Source organism: Eubalaena glacialis, chromosome 11, assembly GCF_028564815.1.
Source record: "Eubalaena glacialis isolate mEubGla1 chromosome 11, mEubGla1.1.hap2.+ XY, whole genome shotgun sequence".
NCBI classification, from domain to species: Eukaryota; Metazoa; Chordata; class Mammalia; order Artiodactyla; family Balaenidae; genus Eubalaena; species Eubalaena glacialis.
The window spans coordinates 116179158-116202290 of record NC_083726.1 but is presented as its reverse complement, the minus strand read 5'-3'; the positions used below and the strand labels follow the sequence as shown (position 1 = coordinate 116202290).

The 23133-nt window shown below is 56.2% G+C and overlaps 1 protein-coding gene across 5 annotated transcripts in view; it reads right to left on the bottom strand.

Moving 5' to 3' along the window:
• The window catches only part of CACNA1C (calcium voltage-gated channel subunit alpha1 C), a 475349-nt gene that overhangs the window by 79152 nt on the left and 373064 nt on the right, over positions 1–23133 (bottom strand). For all 5 annotated transcript variants that reach the window (XM_061206079.1, XM_061206075.1, XM_061206078.1 and 2 more), the window contains exons 13-19: positions 19148–19308; positions 18072–18297; positions 5285–5492; positions 4258–4378; positions 2859–2973; positions 1646–1766; positions 1293–1362 (exon numbers count right to left, since the gene is read on the bottom strand). In XM_061206079.1, the coding sequence (XP_061062062.1) occupies positions 1293–1362; positions 1646–1766; positions 2859–2973; positions 4258–4378; positions 5285–5492; positions 18072–18297; positions 19148–19308 (1022 nt within the window). The remainder of the gene's footprint in view (positions 1–1292; positions 1363–1645; positions 1767–2858; positions 2974–4257; positions 4379–5284; positions 5493–18071; positions 18298–19147; positions 19309–23133) is intronic.

The window sequence follows — 23133 nt, the reverse complement described above, 5'->3', positions numbered from 1 at the left end:
CACATCTGTATGTTCACTCAAATAAATGAATCAATTAGATAAAAGCACCATCTTGGCACAAAGCTTTCCTTCCTGGGTGAGGTGATGTTTCTAAAATGTAGTGTATACAAAGCTGGGAGGCTCCAACCAACCGGTGAGCTTTGCAGATTGAACCAGGAGGGGAGGCCTGAAAGGCCACTGCTGGGCAGCAGGGCTGCTTTGTGGGGACTAGGGACAGGCGCCTCCTGCAGGGGGTACCGCGATTAACAAAACCTACCTAAGATCAGTTAGCTCCCCGTCCATATTCAATTTCCCCCCATTACCTCAAAATGTCATCTAAAAGTTTATTTGCTCATTTAGGGTCAAGGCAAGACCCGCCCGCTGCATTCGGTGGATATTTCTGGTCTGTCTTTGAAATTCTGTAATAGTTTCCGCCCAGAAGGGCTTTAAGGCTTCAAAAGGTTTGGTGTCCGGCACATGGACACCCTTCCGCCCTCCTTTCTGTCCGAGCCCCAGGAAGCCAAATCCTCTTTCCCAGCAGACAGACTGCGGAGGGAAAGGGAAAAGGAGGCCGGGCGCGGTCACGAACGCAGAAGGTTCTCAGGCTCCCGAAGGGGCTGTGACCCGACACAGCCCAACCTGTGCGGGGAGGGGTGTCAGCGAGACCCACGGTGCCTTGACGGTGTGTCGTGACTTTGAGCTTGAAGCTCGTGATAACATCTGCAATTCTCTGTAGAAGGAGCGCAGGTCAGGGCTCACACAGGGTGTGGTTTCCTGATGCAGGGAAGTGGCTCCTGAGGGGGGCTGATGGGCTCCTGACGCGAAACCCTCTCCAGGGGGCCGGCCTGCCAGTTTACGGACCAGACGGCAGAGCTCTGAACGCATCCTGCAGAGCCGCGAGTGGTGGTGGCCACGCTGTTCTCAGCACCGCCTTCCGGGTGAGGACACGACAGATTTGGGATTTATTATTAAGTGAGCAAGATGCTGTGACATATGTTATCCTAACAAGTTATGTAACTGAATAATGATTTTACAACACAGGCTCTAATAAACCTTAAATGTATATGGAATCCAGCTTCCAAAAGACCCAAAGGCATCGCTCAAACACGACGCATTCAACCTTCTGTTGTTATTATGAGGAAACAAGGAGCAAGGTACCCTGCCCTCCAGAGGATAATCGGCAGTGCTGCAGCCGAGTCGGGGGGATCTGGCAGGGCCCCTGCTTGTGGGGGAACTGGGGCCAGCACGTGGCTTTACAGTTGGGTGTCCACCCCCAGATCCTCCCACCCCCAGGCCAGGCTGTGGGCTGGTACCTGTGGTTTCTGGGTTGGGGTAGGAACACTTGTCCTCATTCTCGTTGAGCTGGAGGTCGTCCATGTTGATCTAGGCAGCCAAGGAGAGAAGGAGGGTCCAGTCAGACAAGGTCCACAGCTTTAGAGGCTTCGGGTAGCCTTGAAATTGCCCCCTAGTCTAGGCTGAGCTGTCGACTCAGAAACACACCCTTTTTCCTTTGCACACATCCCTCAGGACACCAGCAGAAGGCTGGCCTTCCTTCTCTCTGCACCCAGCTCTGCTGTCCACGCTCCCCAGCCCCTTCTTCCCCCTCCTCCCCTGGTGTCTGGCCCAGGAGGACCGTGCCCTCCTCCCCTGGGCCTCGGCCCCTCACCTTGGTGGCAGGGGGGGACTCTCCATCCGCAGTGATGGATTTCAGCTCAATTTTCTCCTCCTTGGTCTCCTCCATGGCCGGCTTCTCCACCACCTCTTGTTTCTTCTCTGGGCTGGCAGTCCTGGCCGGTCAGCAGGAGGGAAAAGAAAGGGATGTTGGCCAGATTGATAGGGAGCTGCCCTGTGCTCTGTTGGGGCCCATGCCATGCAGCTCAATCACAGGGGCGCTGGGCCTCGCCCGGCTCTGTCCCATCCCGGCTCTGTCCCATCCCGGCTCTGTCGCATCCCGGCTCTGTCCCATTCCAGCTCTGTCCTCGCCCGGCTCTGTCCCATCCCGGCTCTGTCCTAGCCCGGCTCTGTCCCATCCCAGCTCTGTCCTCGCCTGGCTCTGTCCCATCCTGGCTCTGTCCTAGCCCGGCTCTGTCCCATCCCGGCTCTGTCCCATCCCGGCTCTGTCCTAGCCCCGCTCTGTCCCATCCCGGCTCTGTCCCATCCCGGCTCTGTCCCATCCCGACTCTGTCCCTGCCTGGCTCTGTCCTAGCCCGGCTCTGTCCCATCCCGGCTCTGTCCCATCCTGGCTCTGTCCCCACCCGGCTCTGTCCCATCCCGGCTCTGTCCCATCCCGGCTCTGTCCTCGCCTGGCTCTGTCCCATCCCGGCTCTGTCCCATCCCGGCTCTGTCCCCGCCCGGCTCTGTCCCATCCTGGCTCTGTCCCCACCCGGCTCTGTCCGGCATTCAGTTGAAGAGTCCAGCCTCTCAGCGGCTCAGTCTCCGTCTAACCCAGAGAAAGGTTCCTGGATAACCCTGCTCAGTACTCAGCAGAGGTGTGGCCCGTGACAGTCCACGTAGACAAGGACGAAGACAGAGTGGGGCCCTGGCTTGTCTTCTCACCGCTCCTCAGCTGGAGCTGGACCTCCCCCCTGAGCGGCTGCCGCCCCCCGCCCTCCCCTCTACTCCCACCACCTCTCATGACCTCCCTTCTCAACAGAGAACCCGCCACCGTCCTGGACAGGTGGGGCCACACACCTTCCCAGAGCTGTAATTCACGATGGTCCCCGCTTAGAGCAATGCCCAGGAATTAGGGGAGAGGCTCAATTCACACAGAGAGCCCCCAGCCAGCCCCCTTCCAGGAGGGATGGCCAGGCAGAGCAGAGCATCTCCTGAGCGCCGAGGGGAGCGGCACCCCAGGCTGGGCCACGGAAGCCGGCGGTTACCTGGCCAGCTTCTTCCTCTCCTTCTCTTCTTCCTCCTCCTTCTGGGCAGAGGTGAGGCTCTCGGCGTCAGCCAGGTTGTCCACGGCAATGGCCAAGAACACATTCAGTAGAATATCTGTTTGTGCCCATTCTTAAAGAAAATGACCCTTGCACTTGGGGTTGTGGATGGGCACGGGGGCGGGAGGGGGCAGGACACGTGGGGGCAGAGCTCCCCCCGGGGAGGGCCTCCGAGCCCCATCACCCCACTAGCTTCCCGGGGTTTTCCGAGGGGTCGAGCGCAGGCCCGCTGGCAGGCTGGGGCCGGGGGCAGCGCGGCCGGCAGCCGGGCCTCGCTCTTTAACTGCCAGTTTCGGGATGACCGCCTGTGACTGACACCGTAAGCAGCGCTGCAGCGGGACGGGGTGCAGAGTGGTCATTACCGCTGCCAGGAGGTGCCCGCTCGCCCTGCCCCTCCCGCTGCGACCCTGTTCAGACAGAGGCCCTGGGAGGGTCCACCGAGCTCCTAACTGGAGCGGAGTTTGCCCTTTCTTCTCCCCCCACCCCAGACTCGGACACAGGCACTGTGGGTCAGAGAGCCGGATCAGAGCCCGTCCAGCCGAGAGGTTAACGCTGGTCAGGCCCACCTTCCACCCCAGGCCCCAGGAGGCTCCGGCTCACACAGGGAGCGAGGGCCACGGCCCCGCAAGGACAGGGGCTGGGCGTGCGCTATCCTGTTCGGCCCATTAGGTCGGAGGCACTGCTATTTCCACCCCGTTCCCAGGACGCTAGGTGGGCAGCCCTGGGTGTGCCCGAGGCCGCCCGCTGGCCTCTGTGTCCAGATCTTCTGTGATTTACTTTCTGAGCCCCTCTGCACACAACCCGCAGGGACAGGACGGGAAGAGGGGTGCCAGAAGCCCGGGACCCGGGAACCTGCCTGTGGCCTGTCCACTCTGCCTGCGGCTAACATCCCGCAGAGTAGCTTCAGAGGGAGGGACCCTGGCCCGAGAGCAGGGCGACAGGTGAACGTCACTTCCGGGGCGGAGGCTCTGTCCTCCCCGGGCAGGGGCCCTGGGCTGGCGCAGCCAGTGCGCACATCGGGGTCCGAGTGAGTGGCTGCAAGCACAACACCGGGCTGGGGGCTGCTCGTCTGGACCGCGGCGAGGATGCACTCCTGGAATCGGAGGCTGGGAGACGACTCGCATCCCTCCCTGGGCCCAGGCTCCGGGCTCCCACCCAGACACCTGCACCGCTGAGGTGGTCTGGGCTGGACATATTCTCCCAAGCCTGCTTCCCCTGAGGGGAGGGCCCTGGGTCTCCCCACCAAAGTCAGGACCTGCGGGGCACACCTATTGGCATCGAGCTGCAGGCTGAGAGCTGGGGCAGCGGGGGTGGGGTGGGGGGAGGCAGGAGCAAAGGATACAATTTCCACAGATGAAGAGGATGATGAAGTAAATACAGACTAACATCCCTGGAAAAGAGGGGCCGCCATAAGCCATGATCCCATCATACATCACCGAATTCCAGTCCTCCCCGGTCAGGATCTGAATGACACAGTCCCACCAATAAGGGACACAGCGTTAGACCAGCAGCAAACCCGAAACTCCCCTGCCCAGCCCCCTGCAAGACAGAAACGTCTGACATCTCTCTCTTCCTCCCCCGCCTCCTGCCCCCCGTTCTCCTCCCAGGGCTCTGAGCTGTGACCCCCGCAAGTCCAGCCCTCTCCTTAGACAGAGTGCGTGGCCACAGGCACAAATTATCTGATTGACTAGAAGAGCTTCCTGGGCAAAATACCTCCTACCCCCAGGTACAGTGCTCGGTGGCTGACCCTCAGGTTAAGTCATCAAGGTGAGCGTGTCCACTAAGGGGCCACAGGTCCCCCGGTTTTCTCCAAACGTGAGGACTTTGGGTACCATCTTTAAGATTTGGGCAACATCCACGTATTACCCAGTTTAACCTGTAAATCGATCTACTTTTAAACTTAAGTGCTACTTTAGCTTGGCCCTAAGCCAACATATCCGTGAAGTCACAAATTCGATGGTAGTCGTATTTTCCTGGGGGCAAGCGTGAAGGGTAGGAAAGACACCCATCCCCCTCCCCTCCCCAGCAAGGGCCGTCCACTTTCCTTTGTTGATATTTTGGGCTTCCATGTAGAATGTATTTGCATAAAGGTTTCCACAGCTAAGAAACAGGTTTTAAGCCGCTTAATTGGATCTTTTTTTTTCCCCAGTGGTCCATCCAACAGCTGAATTTCCTGGGGTTCGGGGTAGGAGAGCTACAGACTGTCCTGGGCTCCTGTGGCCGACCTGTTCTGGCTCTGGCTGCCCCGTGGGAGTGGGCGGGAAGCTCCTGCCTCCCCCACCCCGCCCCCCCCCGCGCCCCCCCCCCCCCCCCCCCCCGGCTCCTGGCCCTGCCCCCAGAGCACAATCCCGGCAGAGAAGAGTCCATACCTGAAAGACGGTGAGGAGGGACTGGGGGAAGTTATCGAATGTGCTCCTCCGGGTCTGCATCTCATCAAAGTTGAACTTCCCCCCAAAGAGCTGCATGCCCAGGAGGGAGAAGATGATGATGAAGAGGAAGAGTAGCAGTAGTAGGGAGGCGATGGAGCGCACAGAGTTCAGCAGGGACGCCACCAGGTTGCTCAGGGAGTTCCAGTACCTGGGGACGGGGTGGGGGGGGGCGGGGTTAGCCTCCAGCACCTCGAGCCCCACTGCCCCACCCACCGGGGCTTTGGGACCGGCTGCAACGCCCTCCTCTCGGCCCTGTCCTTGGGGCAGCGTGGTGGTGGGACCTGGCTGGCCAGCTCACAATTAGAGTGTGAGTGAGTTAATTCAGGAGACCCGGGGCAGGAGTCTGGTTCCGACCCAGCTCTGCACGTGCCTTTGGGCGAGTTGCTTAACCTCCCTTCTTTCTGCGCCCCCCACCCCCCGTCTGAAAAAATAGGGGCAGCGGCAGCACACGCTTCATTATGTTATTGGGAGGATTACATGCGATAACAATTTTTAAAAAGCCACTCCCCCCAACGGCAACAAAATGAAAAATAAGTGGGACTACGTCAAACTAAAAAGCTTCTGCACAGCAAAGGAAACCATCAACAAAGTGAAAAGACGACCTACAAAATGGACAAAAAACACTTGCAAACCATGTACCTGATAAGAGATTAATATCCAAAATATATAAAGAATTCATGCAACTCAACAGCGAAACAAACAAACAAACAAAAAACACCCCAAATAATCCTATTAAAAAACAGACAGGGACTTCCCTGGCGGCGCCGTGGTTAAGACTCCACGCTCCCAATGCAGGGGGCCCGGGTTCGAGCCCTGGTCAGGGAACTAGGTCCCACATGCATGCCACAACTAAGAGTTTGCATGCCGTATCTAAGACCCAGCGCAACCAAATAAAAATAAATAAATATTTAAAGAAACCAGACAGAAGATCCAAATAGACATTTCTCCAAAGAAGACGTACAAACGGCCAACAGACACCTGAAAAGATGCTCAACATTGCTAATCATTAGGGAAATGCTAATCAAAACCACGAGGTATCACCTCACACCTGTCAGAATGCCCATCATCAGAAAGACAAGAGATAACAAGTGTTGGTGAGAATGTGGAGAAAAGGGAACCCTTGTGCGTTATTGGTGGGAATGTAAGTTGGTGCAGCCACTGTGGAAAACAGAATGAAGCTTCCCCAAGATAATTAAAGATAGAGCTACCATACGCTCCAGCAATTCTACTTCTGGGAACATATCCAAAGGATACGTTCACTATAGCATTATTCATAATAACCAAGACATGAAAACAACCTAAGTGTCCATGAACGGAGAAATGGAGAAGGAAAAATGTGGTGTACGTTATCTACAATGGGATATTATTTAGCCATAAAGAAGAAGAAAATCTTACCATTTGCAACAGCATGGATGGACTTGGAGGGCATTATGCTTAGTGAAATAAGTCAGACAGAGAAAGACACATACCATATGACCTCCCTGATACGTGGAATCTAAAAATATCCAAAAACAGACACAAACAAACAAAACCCCCCACCAAACTCACAGAAAAAGAGATCAGATTTGTGGTTACTAGAGGCCGGGGATGGTGGGAGGGGGAACAGGAGGGAGGGCGTCAAAAGGTACAAACTTCCAGTTATAGATAAATAAATACTAGGAATGTAGCGTACAGCATGATGCATGATGACTGTAGCCACCACTGCTGTGTGCTATATGTGACAGTTGTTGGGACAGTAAACCCTAAGCGTTCTCATCACAAGGATAATTTTTTTCTTTTTTCACACTGTCTCTATGAGATGACAGATGCTAACTAAACCTACTGTCACAATCATTCCACAATGTATATAAAACAAACCATCATGCTGTATACCTTAAATGTAGACACTGATGTATGTCAATTATTTCTCAGTAAAACTAGAAAAAATATAATTCCAACTCTTCATTTGAAAAAAAGACCCCAGTATAGTGCCTGACACACAGGTGATAAAGGTTAGTAATTATTGTTATCACTACTGATCTTTAGACAGAAAAACACACTAAAATTTTTTTTTTCCAGAATGCGGCCCTCAGCCCAGCCCAGTCATGAATGGGGCCACCCACGGGTGAGGGTGGCCTGGGTCACCCGTGGGTAAGAGGGGGTGTGTGGTTTACTGAGGCTTCCCAAATTCACCCGGTCCACAGAGTTGGTTTGTTTAAAAAGCCTCTCTTCTGGAGAGTCTGATTCAATAGCTGTCGTTTGGGGCCCAGAAATCTGTTTTGAACAAGGGTCGCAGAGGATTCTGGTAAGCAGGCCAGCTTGGGAGACCCTGGATTGCAGCAAACGCACCCAGTTCACAAGGACGGCCTGTGGCTGGCGGGGCCCTGCATCTCTCCGCCGTGAGCGCGGACGCCCTTCACTGCGGGGACGCGTGGGAAAAAGCCCTCTCTTGGGGAAGTGGGGGGACACGAATGGCCCTGGAAGGGGCTTGGGTACCCGGGACAGGGTCTGTTCAGGGTGAGGCACGCACTGCAGCAAAAGGGACACGTGCCCATCTGGCCAAGTGCGTCTCACTTCCCTGCGCACTAGCCCGACCCAGCTGCCTTCCAGGTCACAACCTTGATCTCCTCCACTTAGATGTTCCCGGCTTTTGACCAAGGCAGACACAGAGTTTTTTCTGCTGCTTGAGACAGTGCCTTGCAAACCACCCCCCCCTGCAGCCTGGCAGCTGCACCCCAGCCCGGGCACCTCTCTCCGGAGAACGGCTCCGTAAGTGACAGGAGCAGATGGGCCAACAGTTTGGGTGTAAACATGAGCGTCTCCCCAACCTGGAGTCTCTCACGCTCTTTCTCCTTCAGACTCAGCCTTGCTCCGCCTCTACCCTGCCTGCCAGCCACACGCCCTCTGTTCGCGGAATGTTAATATGTACATTGATTTGTATCTGCTCTAGAAAGGCTCTTACCTGTTCCACATTTGTGACAGCCTTGTCTCACCCAAATAGGCTTGAGTTCTTGAGGGCAGAGGCCAGAGGTTCTCCTTCCATCCCCTGCATCTCTGTCCTCAAATAGATTCTGTGCAACCTGGCATGTGTGACAGGCTGCCTGGCCCCAGTCGGCTAGAGATTGTACTAATTGTTCTGTTTAAGCAAGGAGTTAGAGAACCTCTGTGGGGCTAGGACGCCCTCCCCTCTTACACTGAAAGCTCCCAAACCTGTCTGGAGATGACATACCAGGGGTAGGGGGTGGGAAACCATTTTCTAAATGCCGATTCCCAGGCCCCGCTCGGAACCATGAATCACTGCTGTGCGAGCACCCAGCCCCCGTCAACAAGCCGGTATTTAAGAACCGAAACTCCGGAGTGTATTTGTAACGAGAACATCCCGCTGTACTGGGGGGGTGGACAGTGTCTGCCTGGGGGTTAAGGTCACACAGCCCCTAAACTGCACAGAATATTCTGGGAAAGTCTTCATGGCCATAAAAGTTGGTGCCTTAGTTTTCCCGTGGCCCGTGGACGTGAGGGAAATAGACCAGTCTAGAGCTGAGGTTCAGGCTGTCTGCCGGCCACAGGCCAGGACCGCCGGCCAAGGAGGCCCCAGACCCGAAGGAGAAAGTCACCGTGCGGGAGGAGGTCTGGCCGGGGTGGGGTGTGGCCCAGGGCGAGCGGGAGGGGCCCACGGGCCTGGACTGTGGGAGACAAGGCTGTGATGGAGCATGGCTGTGTCGCCCGTCATGGGCGTGGTGGAGACCCTCTGGGGGTGGATGAGGCCTACTGAGCCGCCTACGGGGGCCGAGCCTCTGGTCGGAGGCTCTTCTCCTGCTCCCATGTCCCGAGGGGTGCGCGGCCATCTCCCAGTCGATGGGGGGTTCCCAGCACGAGCCGCTGGCCTGACCGACCCCCGTGGCCCACCCCGCCATCACGGTGAAGCACAGCCGCCGTCTCTGGCTCGAGCCCAGACCCTTGGGGTCGCCCTCCAGGTGCCCTCACACCCGCAGCCGCAACTCCGTCCTCGGGGCCAGGCCACAGCCCCTCCGGCACCTGCCACCGAGGCCGGCGTCTCCCCTGTCCTGCCCCCGCCCCCTGCACCTGCTCACCCCACCGCCCAGGTGAGAAGCTGCGAACGCACTGCAGCCGGCGCTCTCAGCGACAGTAATAAGTTATAATACACTGAAAAAAATCGAAGCCACTGACGTTAAAGCAAGGAGAGAGGGGTCTGCTTTACAGACGGTGTCGAACGGACAGCAGGAATGAATGAATGCATGAATGAACGAACGAAGGACAGAACGAGTCAGTGATTCAGGTACAGACCGTCACGGGTGGAAGGTCTCTGGGGAGCAGGGCGTTCACAGGCCCCGATATCTCTCCATGGATTACTCCGTAATCACAGAGGGAAAGGGCACATTAACAGTGAGAAACCCGGCGGACACCCCCGGCCACGTTCCGACTCTCAGGATCCCCGACAACGGGACAACTCCTGGCGCCCTGTGACCCCCGACCCCTCCTCGGCCGGGCAGCAGGACGCTCTCCAAGGCCCCGCCCGAGGCTCCGCAGACCCTGTGGACGGCACCTCCCCTGCTACCCCCTGCGAAGCTGCAGCCCGGCCCCCCACTGTCCCGCCTGCATCCCCACCGCTGGCCAGCCCGGCCCCGGGGTCTGCAGGGCTCACTCCTTCAGTGCCCCGGGTCCTGCTCAGCGCCCGCCTGGCAGCCACCCGGTCCCCAGCCTGCAGTTTACACGTTCATCGCCTCCGGGGGGACGGTCCAGAGAGCAGGGCTTGTGCTGGGAGCACAGCCAAGGGAGGTGCCCTGGGAGTGTTTTGCTGGATGAAGGAACAGATATTCAACATGACACCTTTGTACTTAATGGAGGGAAGGGAAGGGGACACAGACCCCGTGTGTGTGGAGCAGGCCTGGGGGGCGGGTCTCACACTCACCCGAGTCAAACCCACTTTGCTCAAAGGTGAGGAATGGCTCTTGCCCTCCCCCCAACGTCACTTCTGATCCTGTGGCTTCCCTAGATCCGGGGGTTCCTGAGCTTCCACCACCAGACCACTCATCACACTATTATGTGTCAGGAGGACAGACTGGTCCCCAGAGGCGTGGGGTTGGGGGAGGTGGGCGAACTGGGTGAGGGGGTCAAAAACTACAAACCTCCAGTTATGAAACAAATAAGTCCTGGGGATGTGATGTACGGCATGGTGACTACAGTTAACAATACTATATTTTACGCTGGAAAGTTGCTAAGAGAATAGATCTTAGAGTGTTCTCATCACTAGAAAAGAAAAATTGTGTGTGGTGACGGAGGTTCACTCGACTTGTGGTGATCATTCCCTAACGTATACAAATATGGAAACATTATGTCGTTCACCTGAAACGAATATCATGTTACATGTCAATTACAGTGGACCCCTGAACAACACAGCGGTGAGGGCACCGACCCTCAGCGGTTGAAAACCCGAGAATACCTTGACAGTCGGTGTCCTTGAATACAACCAACCTCGGACTGTGCAGACCTGCAGTGTGAAAAAATCTGCATGGAAGTGAACCCTTGCAGTTCAAACCCCTGTTGTTCAAGGATCAACTGTATGCCTTGATTCAAAAAAAAGGAAAAAAGAAAAAAAGTCTATGATGCATCAATTTGCTACATAGAAAGTAGGGTCGCCGTGGCTTCTAGACGCTTGGGTAGGATTCCAGAGAGCAGTGTGAACACGAGTCTCCCCTGGGGAGTGCGTCCCTCCCGGGGGCTCAGAACAAGTGGCCGCAGGTCTGAGGGCACCTGCCAGCCTTGGTTCACGAGACAGACTGCGCCCAAGGACCTGACCCAGCCCACCTGCTCACGGACACACCTGGGCTGAGGAGATGCTGTCCTTGGACCAGGTCGTGGTTGTGGGTGCTGCTTGCGTTCAGCCCCCTGTTGCTTCCCGTCCAGTAGGACGGGGTGGAGGTCCCCGCGTGTGGCCTGCCACCTGTGCTCTGTGCCTTTGGAGCAGAACTAACCGAGCAGAGCTGGCGCCAGTGGCCTGGCGTCACGAGGGACCCCGCTTGCTGGACAGAAGGCCGTCCATCCCTACGTGCACTCCCTGGAAGACCGACACGGGGATCGCTGTGGGGATGCCGCGGAGCTCGGAGGAGACGGCTGGAATCTGGGGCCTGGCTCGCCATGGCAGGTGGCAGGGAATAGGGTGGGTTCTCCTCAACACTGATACCAAAGAGGACTGTAGGTGCCAGGTGGCAGCCTCCGGGCAGGGCGATGCGAAGGCCCTACAGATCCTGCACCTCTGTCCTTCTCGATGTCAGTCTGGTCCTGATGTCTGTGACCGCTGTGGCCCCGTGACCCAGGATCCCTCTCCCTCCAGGAAGGTTGGCGGGTGGTAAACTGGAGGGTTGATGGCATATTCGCCATCGAAGGGGGCTTTCATCCTAATTGATTAAGACTGAAATACACACACTCACGCCAAAAAAGAAAGCGCTTCGGAGAAAAGTGGGCACCAGCAGAACAGAGGACTCAAGGTCTTGAACCTTGTAGAGAAACTGAGAAAAACCAAGCTCCGCCTCTTCAGAATGACACCCGCGTGCGTCCACGTGCACAGAAGAACCCTCCAGCACTGGGGGTCTCAGCCCCTGAAGCACAGGCCGCTCGAGAGACTCGCCTCCCCTGCCGGGTCACCCTTGGGGTCATGGTCTCTCTTCATCCCTCCTGTGGCTCGGAATCATTCTCCCCAGAGGCGTGTCCTGCCCCCCCGGCCCCTCCCACCCACAGCAGGCGCCAGTGAGGGCTTTCCCCCGTCACTTTCGTCGTGACTGCAACTCCCTCGCTTGGCTCACTTTTGTCCCCTCCCCTCTGCCTCCTGGTCTAAGTGCCACCTGCTCAGGGAACTTTATGTGCATCCTGTTCCCTGTTCCGTCGGCCTTGGCTTTGGTGCCCGTGGAACCCTCCCGTCTCCTGACGATGGAGAAAGCCCAGGCCTTGCGTGAACCGGAACTTTTATCTCATGAACCTTTGCTTCAAAGAGCTCAGGGCCACCCTCTGCACTCTGGGTACAGAGCGGAGCCCCGAGCCTGCTATACAGAAAAGATGTTCCTGATAATGGTACGCACAGCTCTGGAGCTCTGCAAATGCCCCTCTCCCACCCGCCTCTCTGGTCATCACTAAATTTATACCCGTCCCAACCGTCCTCGTCCTGAGGAGCAAAAACAAAGCCTCTCAGTGCTGGCGGCACTGATCTATCGTGGTGGAGTATTTCAAAGCAAATGCCCCGCGCTGAGTCTGTGGTAGGGGCTGCTGACCCCCGTCCCAAGGGCAGGAGTGGGCGAGGGACACGGTCTCGGGGGAGAACCTGGGGAAGCAGGAGGGGTCCATTCAGGGAGAAGCTCAGCCCCTCCCCGCGCAGCCGCGGGACACGGTGGTGCCCAAGGACCACCTCAGGGAAGTTGGGCCCTGGTCCCCTAAGATGCACCAGAGCCTGGACGGACGCTAGAGGCTGAACGGGCATTTGCTCTGCTGGGAGGATGAGGACAGAACTCCAGACCCCGGCGGTCAGGGTCTGGGACGAGGCCACACCTGCCGGCTGAGCTCCTGCTGTCCCCACCCCGCCCTCCGTCCTGGGGCCGGATGCACAGTTTATGTCCATCACTCTCGAGCCAAACCCCACCTGGGCAACAAACCCAAAGGCCTCGTCTTCCCTGTTTGCATCAGAGGCCTCGGTCACACAGGGAGCAGAACCCCCCTGGGGGACGCGAGCTGATCACGACAGGCAGGGTGTCCTGGCCTTGACCGTGGGATTTAGGCGGTGCTCCTGTGAGCCTCTCAGAGTCCCCAGTCGGCCCTGTGGTTGTGTCGGGGTGAGACAGGGAGCCAGACGTCGTCCTCCCGTCTCCTTAACCCCCAAGAATAAGCACCTTCCTCGCTGACGGCCGGCCCGCGGGCTCTAGCGTCTGAGCTGCCTTCTCCATAGGCCCCCGCCCGGCAACTGGGCGGACGCCACAGTTACCTTTATAATAGCGGCCCGTGAGAAGCTCAGAGCCTCCCTGGGGCCCTGAGAAGGGGGCCGGGAGGGTCTGATGCTCGTGGCCAGACCGGCAGTTACATGGAGACACTCAGAGTCTGGAGGATTTGCAAAAGGCTCGCACCTCGGGGCTGCGGGCCCGTGTGGTCACGATTCACCAGTGAGTCTGTCTGTGCTGAGTCAGTCTGAGCTCACATCTCAGGGACGGGGAAGGGAGCCGCGGGGGAGGAGTAGTAGAAGAAAGAGAAGCATTTAGGGTTTAAGAGGGAAAACAGCAAGGGCTGGAGGGACTGTGGCGCACGTGAAGACCAACTGTATAAAAAATGAGACGTAATGAGTACATTGGAGCCACATCCAGATCTAATCAAACTGAAGCTCTTCTTCCTCCTCATAGAGTGAAGGTCAGGCTGGGCTGACAAACAGCAGACAAACTAGATGTTGAAACTGGGCAACATTTAGAGCCCCAGAGAGCCCCAAAGCAGGAGAAAGAGCCCCATCCATCACGCGGCTGGAAGGCCCGTGGTCATTTACCCAAAGATGACAAAGATCTTGGCCGCGTGCGTGCCTCTCTGTTCTCCCAGAGGTACCCAGACTTTCTTACCCTGCCGTTCCCCACCCATAGCACTGTGAATGCCCAGTGATCAACTGACAGCCTGGTGCAGAGTTCCCAGACTTTTTATAAAAAAATGAGACCCATAGGATGGATGATATACCTACACGCTGTCTACTTCCTAAGGCATGCTCAGATTTTGACAAAGTGCCAAAAAAATGTAAGCAGGCTAGCAACTCATTGTCATCATAAACCAAAGGCTTCTCTTCCCACAGGGGCCACGGATCAGTTGTAAACCCACCCGGTTCTTGCTCGTTCATTAAAGCCTTCGGAAACGCAAGTGACCAAGAGTGAGGGTGTTACAAGAGCAATACTGAATGTACTTGTATTTGGTATGTAAAAAAGAAACCATTCATAGATTTTGGTATTTTAGCTCTTAGTAATAGCAAGTGACCTGCCACACACTGTTGAGCGGCTCTGGACATATTGCAGGGTCATGAGGTCACGGGTGAGAACCATGGTCTAGATCGGTGTTCCCGGCTCTCAGACCACAGGCCCTGGGTGGGGGGAGGGCAGCCTGGAACTACAGGAGGGGATCCGTGGATCCAAGGATCCTAGCACTCTAAATAAAGAGCCTCAAACGTGTTCAGGTGTGTAGAAATTAATAAAATTAAAATCAATTTTAAAACTTCGCTGGATTCCTATTAGGTCTTTATGAGTTTTCTCAGTCGAGAGCCATCAGAAGCACCGTCTTAAGGGGGTCAGGGCTACTGTCTAGCGGAGAGAGTGGAGAGGGAAGAATCAAGTTTCCAATTATACACAAAGCTTCCTATTTTTAGACAAGAAAGAGGACAAAGGGCAGCTGCAGAAAATCAGGCCAGAGTTTCTCAAAGTGAGGTCACTGGGCCACTGGCTTGGAGCTCCCCAGGAGTTGCTGGCTGAAATCTCTAGAGTGATGGGTCCTTAATGAGCTCCCTTGAGGAGGTCATCTAGGTTTGAAAATCACAATCACTGGTCCAGAAAACATTGTTAAAAATAGTAGTGGGATGTTGCAAAGTTTCCTCCAAGAGATGTTAAAAAAAGAGGGAGAAACAGACTTGTTTGATGGCAGGACCAGGCTGACCCGTCTCAGGGGACCAGCACGCCCACCCCCAGCCCCTATTTTAGGCACTTTCTGGCCACTGGAGTGTATTGGAGACGAGGTTCAGAAGGGGGCATGGGACCCTCCCACACCTGGACTCTTTGTTGTCTTCCAAAAGCCCCCAGACAGTTTGGAGACTGGAAAACAGGAAGATGATGGCCTTTGCCAAAGTAACTTCCAATTAGACCATGAAATTATTCTGTTTATGGGCTTTATGGAGATCTGAAAATACCACTAATCCTTCTTGTGGAGGGGCTTCAGGAAGCTCGCTGATAAAGATAGACTTAAAAATGACTTCCTGGCAATAGTTTCAGATTAGAAATAGATAAATTGTTGATTAGAAACAGAATGAATATTAAGTCTCTTCAAGATGCTATGACAATATCTGGGAGCAAAATTCTTTTCTATAGGAATTTCAAAAACAAAGACAAAGCCCCAAGCATGTGGACTTTTGAGAATTACTTAAGAGGCACCTGAAACTCCAAATTAAAAATAGCTTTTAGCAGACCCAGGAGGAGCAAGCAGAGTCAGTCAAAATCCTTTACGTCTTGTCTCTGGAGACAGACAAAGAGAGTTTAGCCATCAGCCCTGTGGCCCACGGTCATGGTCGGGGCACAGAGCCTTGTGATCCCAGCTTCACCCCTGAGCAGCTTTGCGACCCTGGGCAAGCGACTGAACTCCCTCAGTCTTCTCATCTGGAAAGTGGGAATAATGATAACAGCACCCTCTCTAATAGGTGATGGTGAAGATTTACAGGGCAGACGCAGGCAAGCACTGGGGTCAGGCTATCCGGCACAGAGCAAGAGCTGATGTACATTCACCAGGATTGTCATGATGTTTCTACTACTTTCATTTTGAACCGAGGATTTTCTGCGGTGCCAAGATATTCAGACATTCAGGAAGAGCTCCTTCCGGGGGCAGGAGCGAAGCAAGTGTTGCCCAGGAGCATCCAACTTGGGGATTTAACTCCTGCGTGTACTTTGAGTCTGTCTTCTGACCTTGAAGCTTCCCCAGGGATGCTCTCCTGTCCCCAACTTCCCAAAGCAGATGTCCCCCCTGCCCATTTTGCCAGCTCATTTCATTCTGTCTTAGATTTTCCTTTCATTGTCTCCTCCCAGGAGCGGACTCCGTCTCCCCAGCTGGACTGTCCGTTTCTCCCGGGTTCAGCCCGCTTCCTGCCTCTCAGAGCTGGACAGTGTGTACACGGCAGACGAACAAATACGGCCACAGTGTGTGTGTGTGTATCACTATTAGCTCTCTCCTCCCTCCTCCTTCTCCTGATAACGACAACAGTTACAATTAGAGTCACAGTGAACGCTCGGTTGCCAAGAATCTTCTGTGCCTGGCACTGAACTCAACTCTTCAAATGCCTCTTCTCACCCTACCCTCAACGAACCCATGGGAGCAGGTGTGTTTGGGGCAGGGGGGCTGCTGAGGGAACTGGGAAGAGAACAGTCACACCCAGGTGCCCTGCAGCCCCCCGTCCCCCACCCCCCGCAAGTTCAGAGCACTCTGAGGAGAGACGGTTAAGTCCAGGGCCTGGCACGGACGATACCAACCCCACTCTTCCCAGCAGGATCTCACTGATGCCCAGTCTCCCCCCATCAGACTCTAGGATGGGAGGCTTGTCCTGGGGGCACAGTTGGAACCCCTCCCCTTCAGGTGCTTCTGACGTGCCCCTCCAAGGAAGACCACAACCCATGGTGAGAAATACATATCATACTGCAACCCAGACACGATCTCGGGGATTTTTATGAAACGTGTTTACATTCACGTGAGGCACGCCGATGTTTTCCACCCTATTTCATTCTTTCATTAAAAATGAGAATGAGGAGAAATTGGAACCCATATACATCACCGGTGGGAATGTAAAATGGTCCAGTCTCTTTGGGAAACAGTTTGGCACTTCCTGAAAACCTTAACTATAGACTTATCATGTGACCTAGAAATTCTGCTCCTTGTATCCAAGAGACGTGAAAACATAGGTCCACACGAAAACCTGAACACGATGCTTCCTAGCGGATTATTCACAGGAACCAAAAGGCAGAAATAAACCAGATGTCCACCAGCAGATGAACGAATAAACAAAACGCGATGTATATCCGTATAATGGAATACAGCTCAGCCATGAAAAAGGAATGAAGCGCCGATCCCTGGACAACATGGGGGAGACCTGAAACCATCAGGCCAGGCGGAAGAGGCTGGTCACAAAACAGCACAGATCGTATGGACATGAACCGTCCAGAGAGGGCAGGTCTGTAGAGACGGAGGCAAGGTGGTGATGGGCGCTGGAGGGGAGGGTGGGGGAGGGAAGAGCAGGCGTGGGGTCTGCTTTTGGGGGATGGAAACGTGCTAAAACAGGACTATGGTGTTGGCTGCGAAACTGCAAATACATAAAAAAACCCTGAACTGTACACTTTAAAGAGTGAATTACATAGTATGTGGATTATCTCTCAATAAAAATGATGGTCGTGATCCAATAAGCTGATCTCACCACCCAGAATGGGTCACAACACGGTGGAAACTTGCTGTCCTGGAGTGGCTGCCCGTCCCCGCCCCGCCTGTCCCGGGGGAGTTAGGGGGCCGCGGCCTTTGGGTGGGTGGCGGGCAGTGGGTGGAGGGGGCGTGTCAAGGCCCCGTGCCTGACTTTCATGCCGCACACGCTCAGCACAGGCCCAGCTACAAGAGCAGGTTCCCTCTCTAGCTGCCGGGCGGCCCCAAGAACTGAGCTATAGGTGAGATTCCGGGGGAGCCCGGGAAGGAGCCGGCAGCCCCTTCTCCTGCCTCGAGCCCACAGGTGAGGGCTCGGCCTCCGGAAGCTGCCTGTGACCTCGGTGGAAGGCAGGCCCGGGGCTGGTGAAGCAGGGACAGAGGAGCCTGGGTCCCCGATGCCCCTGGAGGCCCCACGGCTGCCACCCCTGCACTCCCTGTATGAGCAGCCAAAGGACCCTGTAAAGGATGCTCCGTCTGGCGAATACACGAGCCCAGGACAGACCCTCCAGGACCCAGCGGCTCCCCTCCCCGGGGTCCCCGGGGAGCGTGACGGGCCACGCACCTCGTGATTTTAAATATCCTCAGGAGGCGTACGCATCTCAGCACGGAGATGCCCAGGGGCGACATGATCTTGGTCTCCACCAGGATGGTCTCCAGGATGCCACCGCATACGATGAAGCAGTCGAAGCGGTTGAAGAGGGACACGAAGTAGGCCTGCAGCCCCAGGCTGTACATCTTGAGCAGCATCTCCGCCGTGAACAGGGCCAGCAGGGCCTTGTTGGCCGTGTCTGGAGGGACCCGCACGGGGGAGAGGAGGGGGAGAGGAGGTGAGCGTGGCGGATCACTGCGGGGAAACCCCGAAGCTCGATCCCGCCACACACCCCTCCCTGCGTGGACTTGGTGGGAAGGGGCCTAGTCACAACCACAGCAGACCTCCAGCATGGCCCCTACCCCACCCCATCCCCTGCTCCTCACAGCGGCTCTGCCAGGCAGCAAGGCTGCTGCCATGCCCATTTTCCAGAGACGAGAAGTGAGGCTCGAGGGGGAGCCATGTGCCCAGACTGACCAGCCGAGAGCGGGAGCCGGGGTCCTTGTCTGCCCTTGTCACCGGGAGACGAGCCCCATCTAGGTTCCGGGAGACACCCTGGGTCCAGGCCGTGTCCGCCTGACCCCCGGGTGGGCGCCGGGGCTCTGGCCGGGGAGATCCCTTCCGGGGCCCAGGGAGGGGTGGTGGGACCCGCTGCCATTGAGGACATTCCCGGTGCTCAGGCCACGCTCGTCCTCTCCCTGGCTTTGTGCTCACCGCCCCTCACAGGTTTTGGCCAGCACACCTGGAGGCCATGCTGAGGCCCCAGGTACTGAAGACCCACTGGGGGCGGAGGGGCGGCAGCCAAAGATCTGACGTAGCCCAACAAGCCAGAGCTCGTGCCGTGTCTCCTGGACCCAACGGTGACGGCCGGGGCAGGCGGGGCGGGGGGCATCGCCTGGCCAGGGGAGCCCCGTCTGTGTAGAGTGAGCTGGTGTGTTTTAACGGCTCACGAGCTGCCAGGCCCTGGTGTGCCCGGCGTGGCCCGCCTGCCCGCCCCGGGACAGGGCCGAGTCGGCCCGAGTAATGCGGGCCGGCCGGGCGGCTCTCACCTTGGACTTCCGTGAGCCAGTGGGGTTGGTTGTAGTGCTCAGAGGCGATGGTGAGCGTGTTGAGGAAAACCAGGAAGATGACAAGCCAGTAGAAGATGCTCGACTTCACGGCCGCGCGGCACTTCCTCCTGCAGAACCGATTCCACCGGCGCCAGTAGCGGCTGCAAAGGGGCAGAGAAGGAGGGCGGGGCGGGAGGCGGCTGTGAATCCAAGTCCCCGGCCGACCTGCCCCCCGGTGGCCACCTCCCTCCCCTGAACTGGCTCAACCTCACCAGGGCCGAAGAGACGAGCGTCCCACCAAGGTCACCGGCTCGCGGCTGGTGGTGTGGCCTTTGGGGGGGGGTCCCTGGTCCTCTGGGACCGTGGCCCCCTGGCCTGTGACCCCGAGCAGGGCCAGCCTCGTGTGAGGGTCTGGCTTAAAGCTGAAGGGAGGTTATTTAACTTCATAGTAACGGCATCACTAGAAGTAGTATTGCAAGTCTTAAGACTAGTATTACTAGGACTAGTAACGGTTACCATTAGCGAACCCCATGTCTGCCTGGTACCGTATCGGCACTTCTCATGCCTTCTCCCAGACCCTTTAAACAAGTCTGCAAAGCAGGCGTTGTCCTGATATTCAGGAGAAAACCAAGGACCCTGCAGTTTGGCGTCTGTACTGACACTGGGTGAGAGCAGAGCCAGCGGTGTCCCCTCCCCGCTCCTGCAGCCCATGCGCCGGCGCTACCCTAGCTGCCTCGTCCGTGAAGAGTGGGAGGTGAATCTGGACCAGAGGTGCTTGCCTTGAAGGGGAGGCTGTGGAGTCCTTTGAGATTACACCCTGTGTTCAGAACAACGGGCAGACTGCCCCCACCTCTACACACAAGTTCACGCCATACGTGGGCCCTGAAAGCTCATCCATGGGCCGCGGGACAATCGCCCCCATGGCCTCTGGTTAGGGACTTTCATCAAACCTGGCTGTGCATAGAACCACCTGGGAAAGTTTAAAAAAAACAACAAAAACCCACCAGGCCCCGGGCCCCAACCCAATAAAATCTGATTGTCTGGGGTTGAGTAATTTTTAAATAACCCCCCAATACCGTCGCTGTCTGTTAAGGTTCCCCAGGTGGTTCTCATGTGTAACCATGGTTGACAACCATGAAGCCGGAGGATCCCAAGGAAACGCTCACATTTTAGAATTCAGTGGTGGACGGGTTTATAGCTTGTCCCCAATTTCATCCTCCTGATACCGAGAGAATATGCAGATATATTTGGCAATTCCGTTGACCAAACATTTACCAATTTAACACCATGTGAGGAGGGAAGGACAGGGGTGCCAGGGAGACTGCGGGGGCCCTGCATCGAGAGGGGATCTGATTCCAGAAAACCAAACACAACGAGAGCAGCCACACGGTCAACGTCCAGCTGGGGGACGGTAAGAGGGGTGCCGTGGCCAGCCGTCGGGCTGGAGGTGATGGAGGCAACAGCTTTACTCGCGGAAGGCAGACAGTGAGGTGACATGGGCTTTGGAGGCGGAGTCAGCAGCCCTTTGACCCTGACCGCGAGTGCAGGGGAGAGAGAAAGGGTGGAGGGGTGTCTGGAGGAGGCCCTGTCACCAGCACGGGCGCCCTGCGGAGGGGGGCTCGGCCAGGAAACGCCTCGAGGTACTCGCAGGTCGTGTCCGTAGGAACACCCACTGGGCGGCTGAGGACAGAGCCCCCGCTTGGGGACAGAAGCGGGGGGATGGCTGTCGTCCTGGACACCTGCACTCATATCTGCACGAAGTCACAGGTCCCCAGGTCCCCAGGCTTAAGACTCTGTTGTTAGGATCCTCCACACGCCCCAGACGGCCTTCTGGAGAGCTTGACTTTATTTATATTTCTACTCTGTTATTTCTGTTACCTCCGGTCCGTGGAAAATCCTGCTGCCACACCTTTGTTGAAATCTATTCTGAGATTAGAAAGCGAGGGGCGCATCTGAGGAGGGCCTTGCTGCCTGGGAGCTGCAGGAGGACCTGGCTTTGGCTTGCAGGGCAGGGAGGGAAGAAAGGATTAACGGGGTGGTGTTCTGACCTGACCTCACCCCCGTCACTGAGGGGGCGGGGACGCCACCTCCAGGGAGCACCAAACCTTGGCAGGGACGTTTGCTGCTACTGGTGGGGGGAGAGTCGCTACATGGAGAAGAAAGGCCTGGGGGTCAGAAAACGATGGTTCCCAATGCACTGTGGAGGCTTCCATGCTCCAGACATACCACCGGGTGACAACAGGGTTGGTGGAGGGCGCAGGAGGTACAAGGTAATGGGACAGGGGCCCAGGTGGTCCCTAGCGGGGGGCGGCCTCCAGCGGTGCTGGACCACGGCCCTCAGGCGCCTGCTCTCGCCAGGGTGGGACTCTGCTTCTCTCCTGCGATCGAGCTTGGTGATATTGTAGACAAAGTTGGTTAAGACTTTTTTCCCCCCTGAAAAACGAGTTTTCAGGACAAACTCATATCCAATCTTAAATAGCGTCAACTACAAATTGGCACTTGCCATCTACCTCTACAAGGATTAAATCATGAGCCGCTGCAGCTTCTGACCTTCAACACCCCCTGAAAGGAGTTCAGGGTGGAGAGCTGAAATGACGCACTGTGCTCTGGGAAAAACTGGCAGAGCAGGTCTTCAGATAGTTAGGTGTTTTCAGGAGAAGATTTTATGAGCCCAATTCTTGCATCTCCTCATATCTAGAAAAACACTAAAATCCTTCATGGTGACGTCTGCTCCTCGTGACCAGCAGTAACCTTCACAAGACTAGCAGAAACCTTCTGCAGAAAGTATGTGCTGGATTGTATGTACTCCCCCTTCAAAAAAATCACATATGTACTGACGTTCCCCCTACCTCTTTGGAGCAGTTTCTCAGAGTTATCCGAGATGCTGTCTCCCGGGCTATAGTCCTCATTTTGCCCCGAATAAGACTTCACTCACAAGCCTCACATCGTGCATTTTTTTAAGTCGGGAATAGGTTACACCGTAGTTGCAAAGAATGTTTTAAATAGAGATAACCTCATTTACAAAAATCACCAATAATTGTGATTCGGAGGCCAAAGGAATCACAGTTGCTCTTCCACGGTTTGGCGGAACAGACTCCAACTCCGTCTCACACCCAGAACTTGACTGCGCTCTTCCCCAAGTTTGGGGCGGGTGAATGCGGGTGCCACGTGCCCGGGCCTGTCCCAAGGTCTGGAGCTGCTCTGCTGGAGGCCCTGCAGCTGCGGCTGTGACGGACGGGGTGGCACCCGTGGAATCGTGCGCTCCCGAGACAGCCACTCAGGAGAGTCACGTGGGCTTGGGCCGGGGCGGGGGTGGAGTAATTACCATCCAGAGAAAGTATTTAAAGATAATGACACACCTCCCACCCTTCAAAATATAGCTTTGCTTGACAACTGGTTTCCTGGCAACGCTTCCTACTGTACAATAAATGCAGTGGTTCATTAGAATGTGTAAATGTATTTGTGTGTTTACGTATGCACGGAGGATATAGAAATTAAACGATAAAACAGGGAGGAGGAGTTTGCCTGCTATTCACGTTCCCGTCACTCTCACTGGGAAAGTTGTTCCCTCTAGAAGTGGAACTTCCCGGACACAGACCTGGAGGTGACGGCGGGCACGGACATGTCTCTCGCACGTCTTCAAACCCGCGCGTCGCTGCGTTCCCACCGGACAGCTCTGCTCGCTCGCCTGGACCCGCCTGACCCCTTCCCAGCACCGGCCCGGCTCCTGCCTTTCCATCAACACGGCTGTCCCCCCACCAATCCTCCCCTTCTGGGTCCCCCCTTGCGTTAGGGCTCAGCGGGGGCCCCAGCTTCCCGGCGGCGCACTTTTCTCGACGTCCCAGCTGCCAAGTTCCAGTCACGCTTACTCTCCGTGCTGCTCACTTGGCTACACGTTCAAGAAACATTTATTGAAACATCTTCCCCGAGCCAAGTACTAGATATTCAGCTTAACACGCAGACGGGAAACTCGGGTCGGTGATACG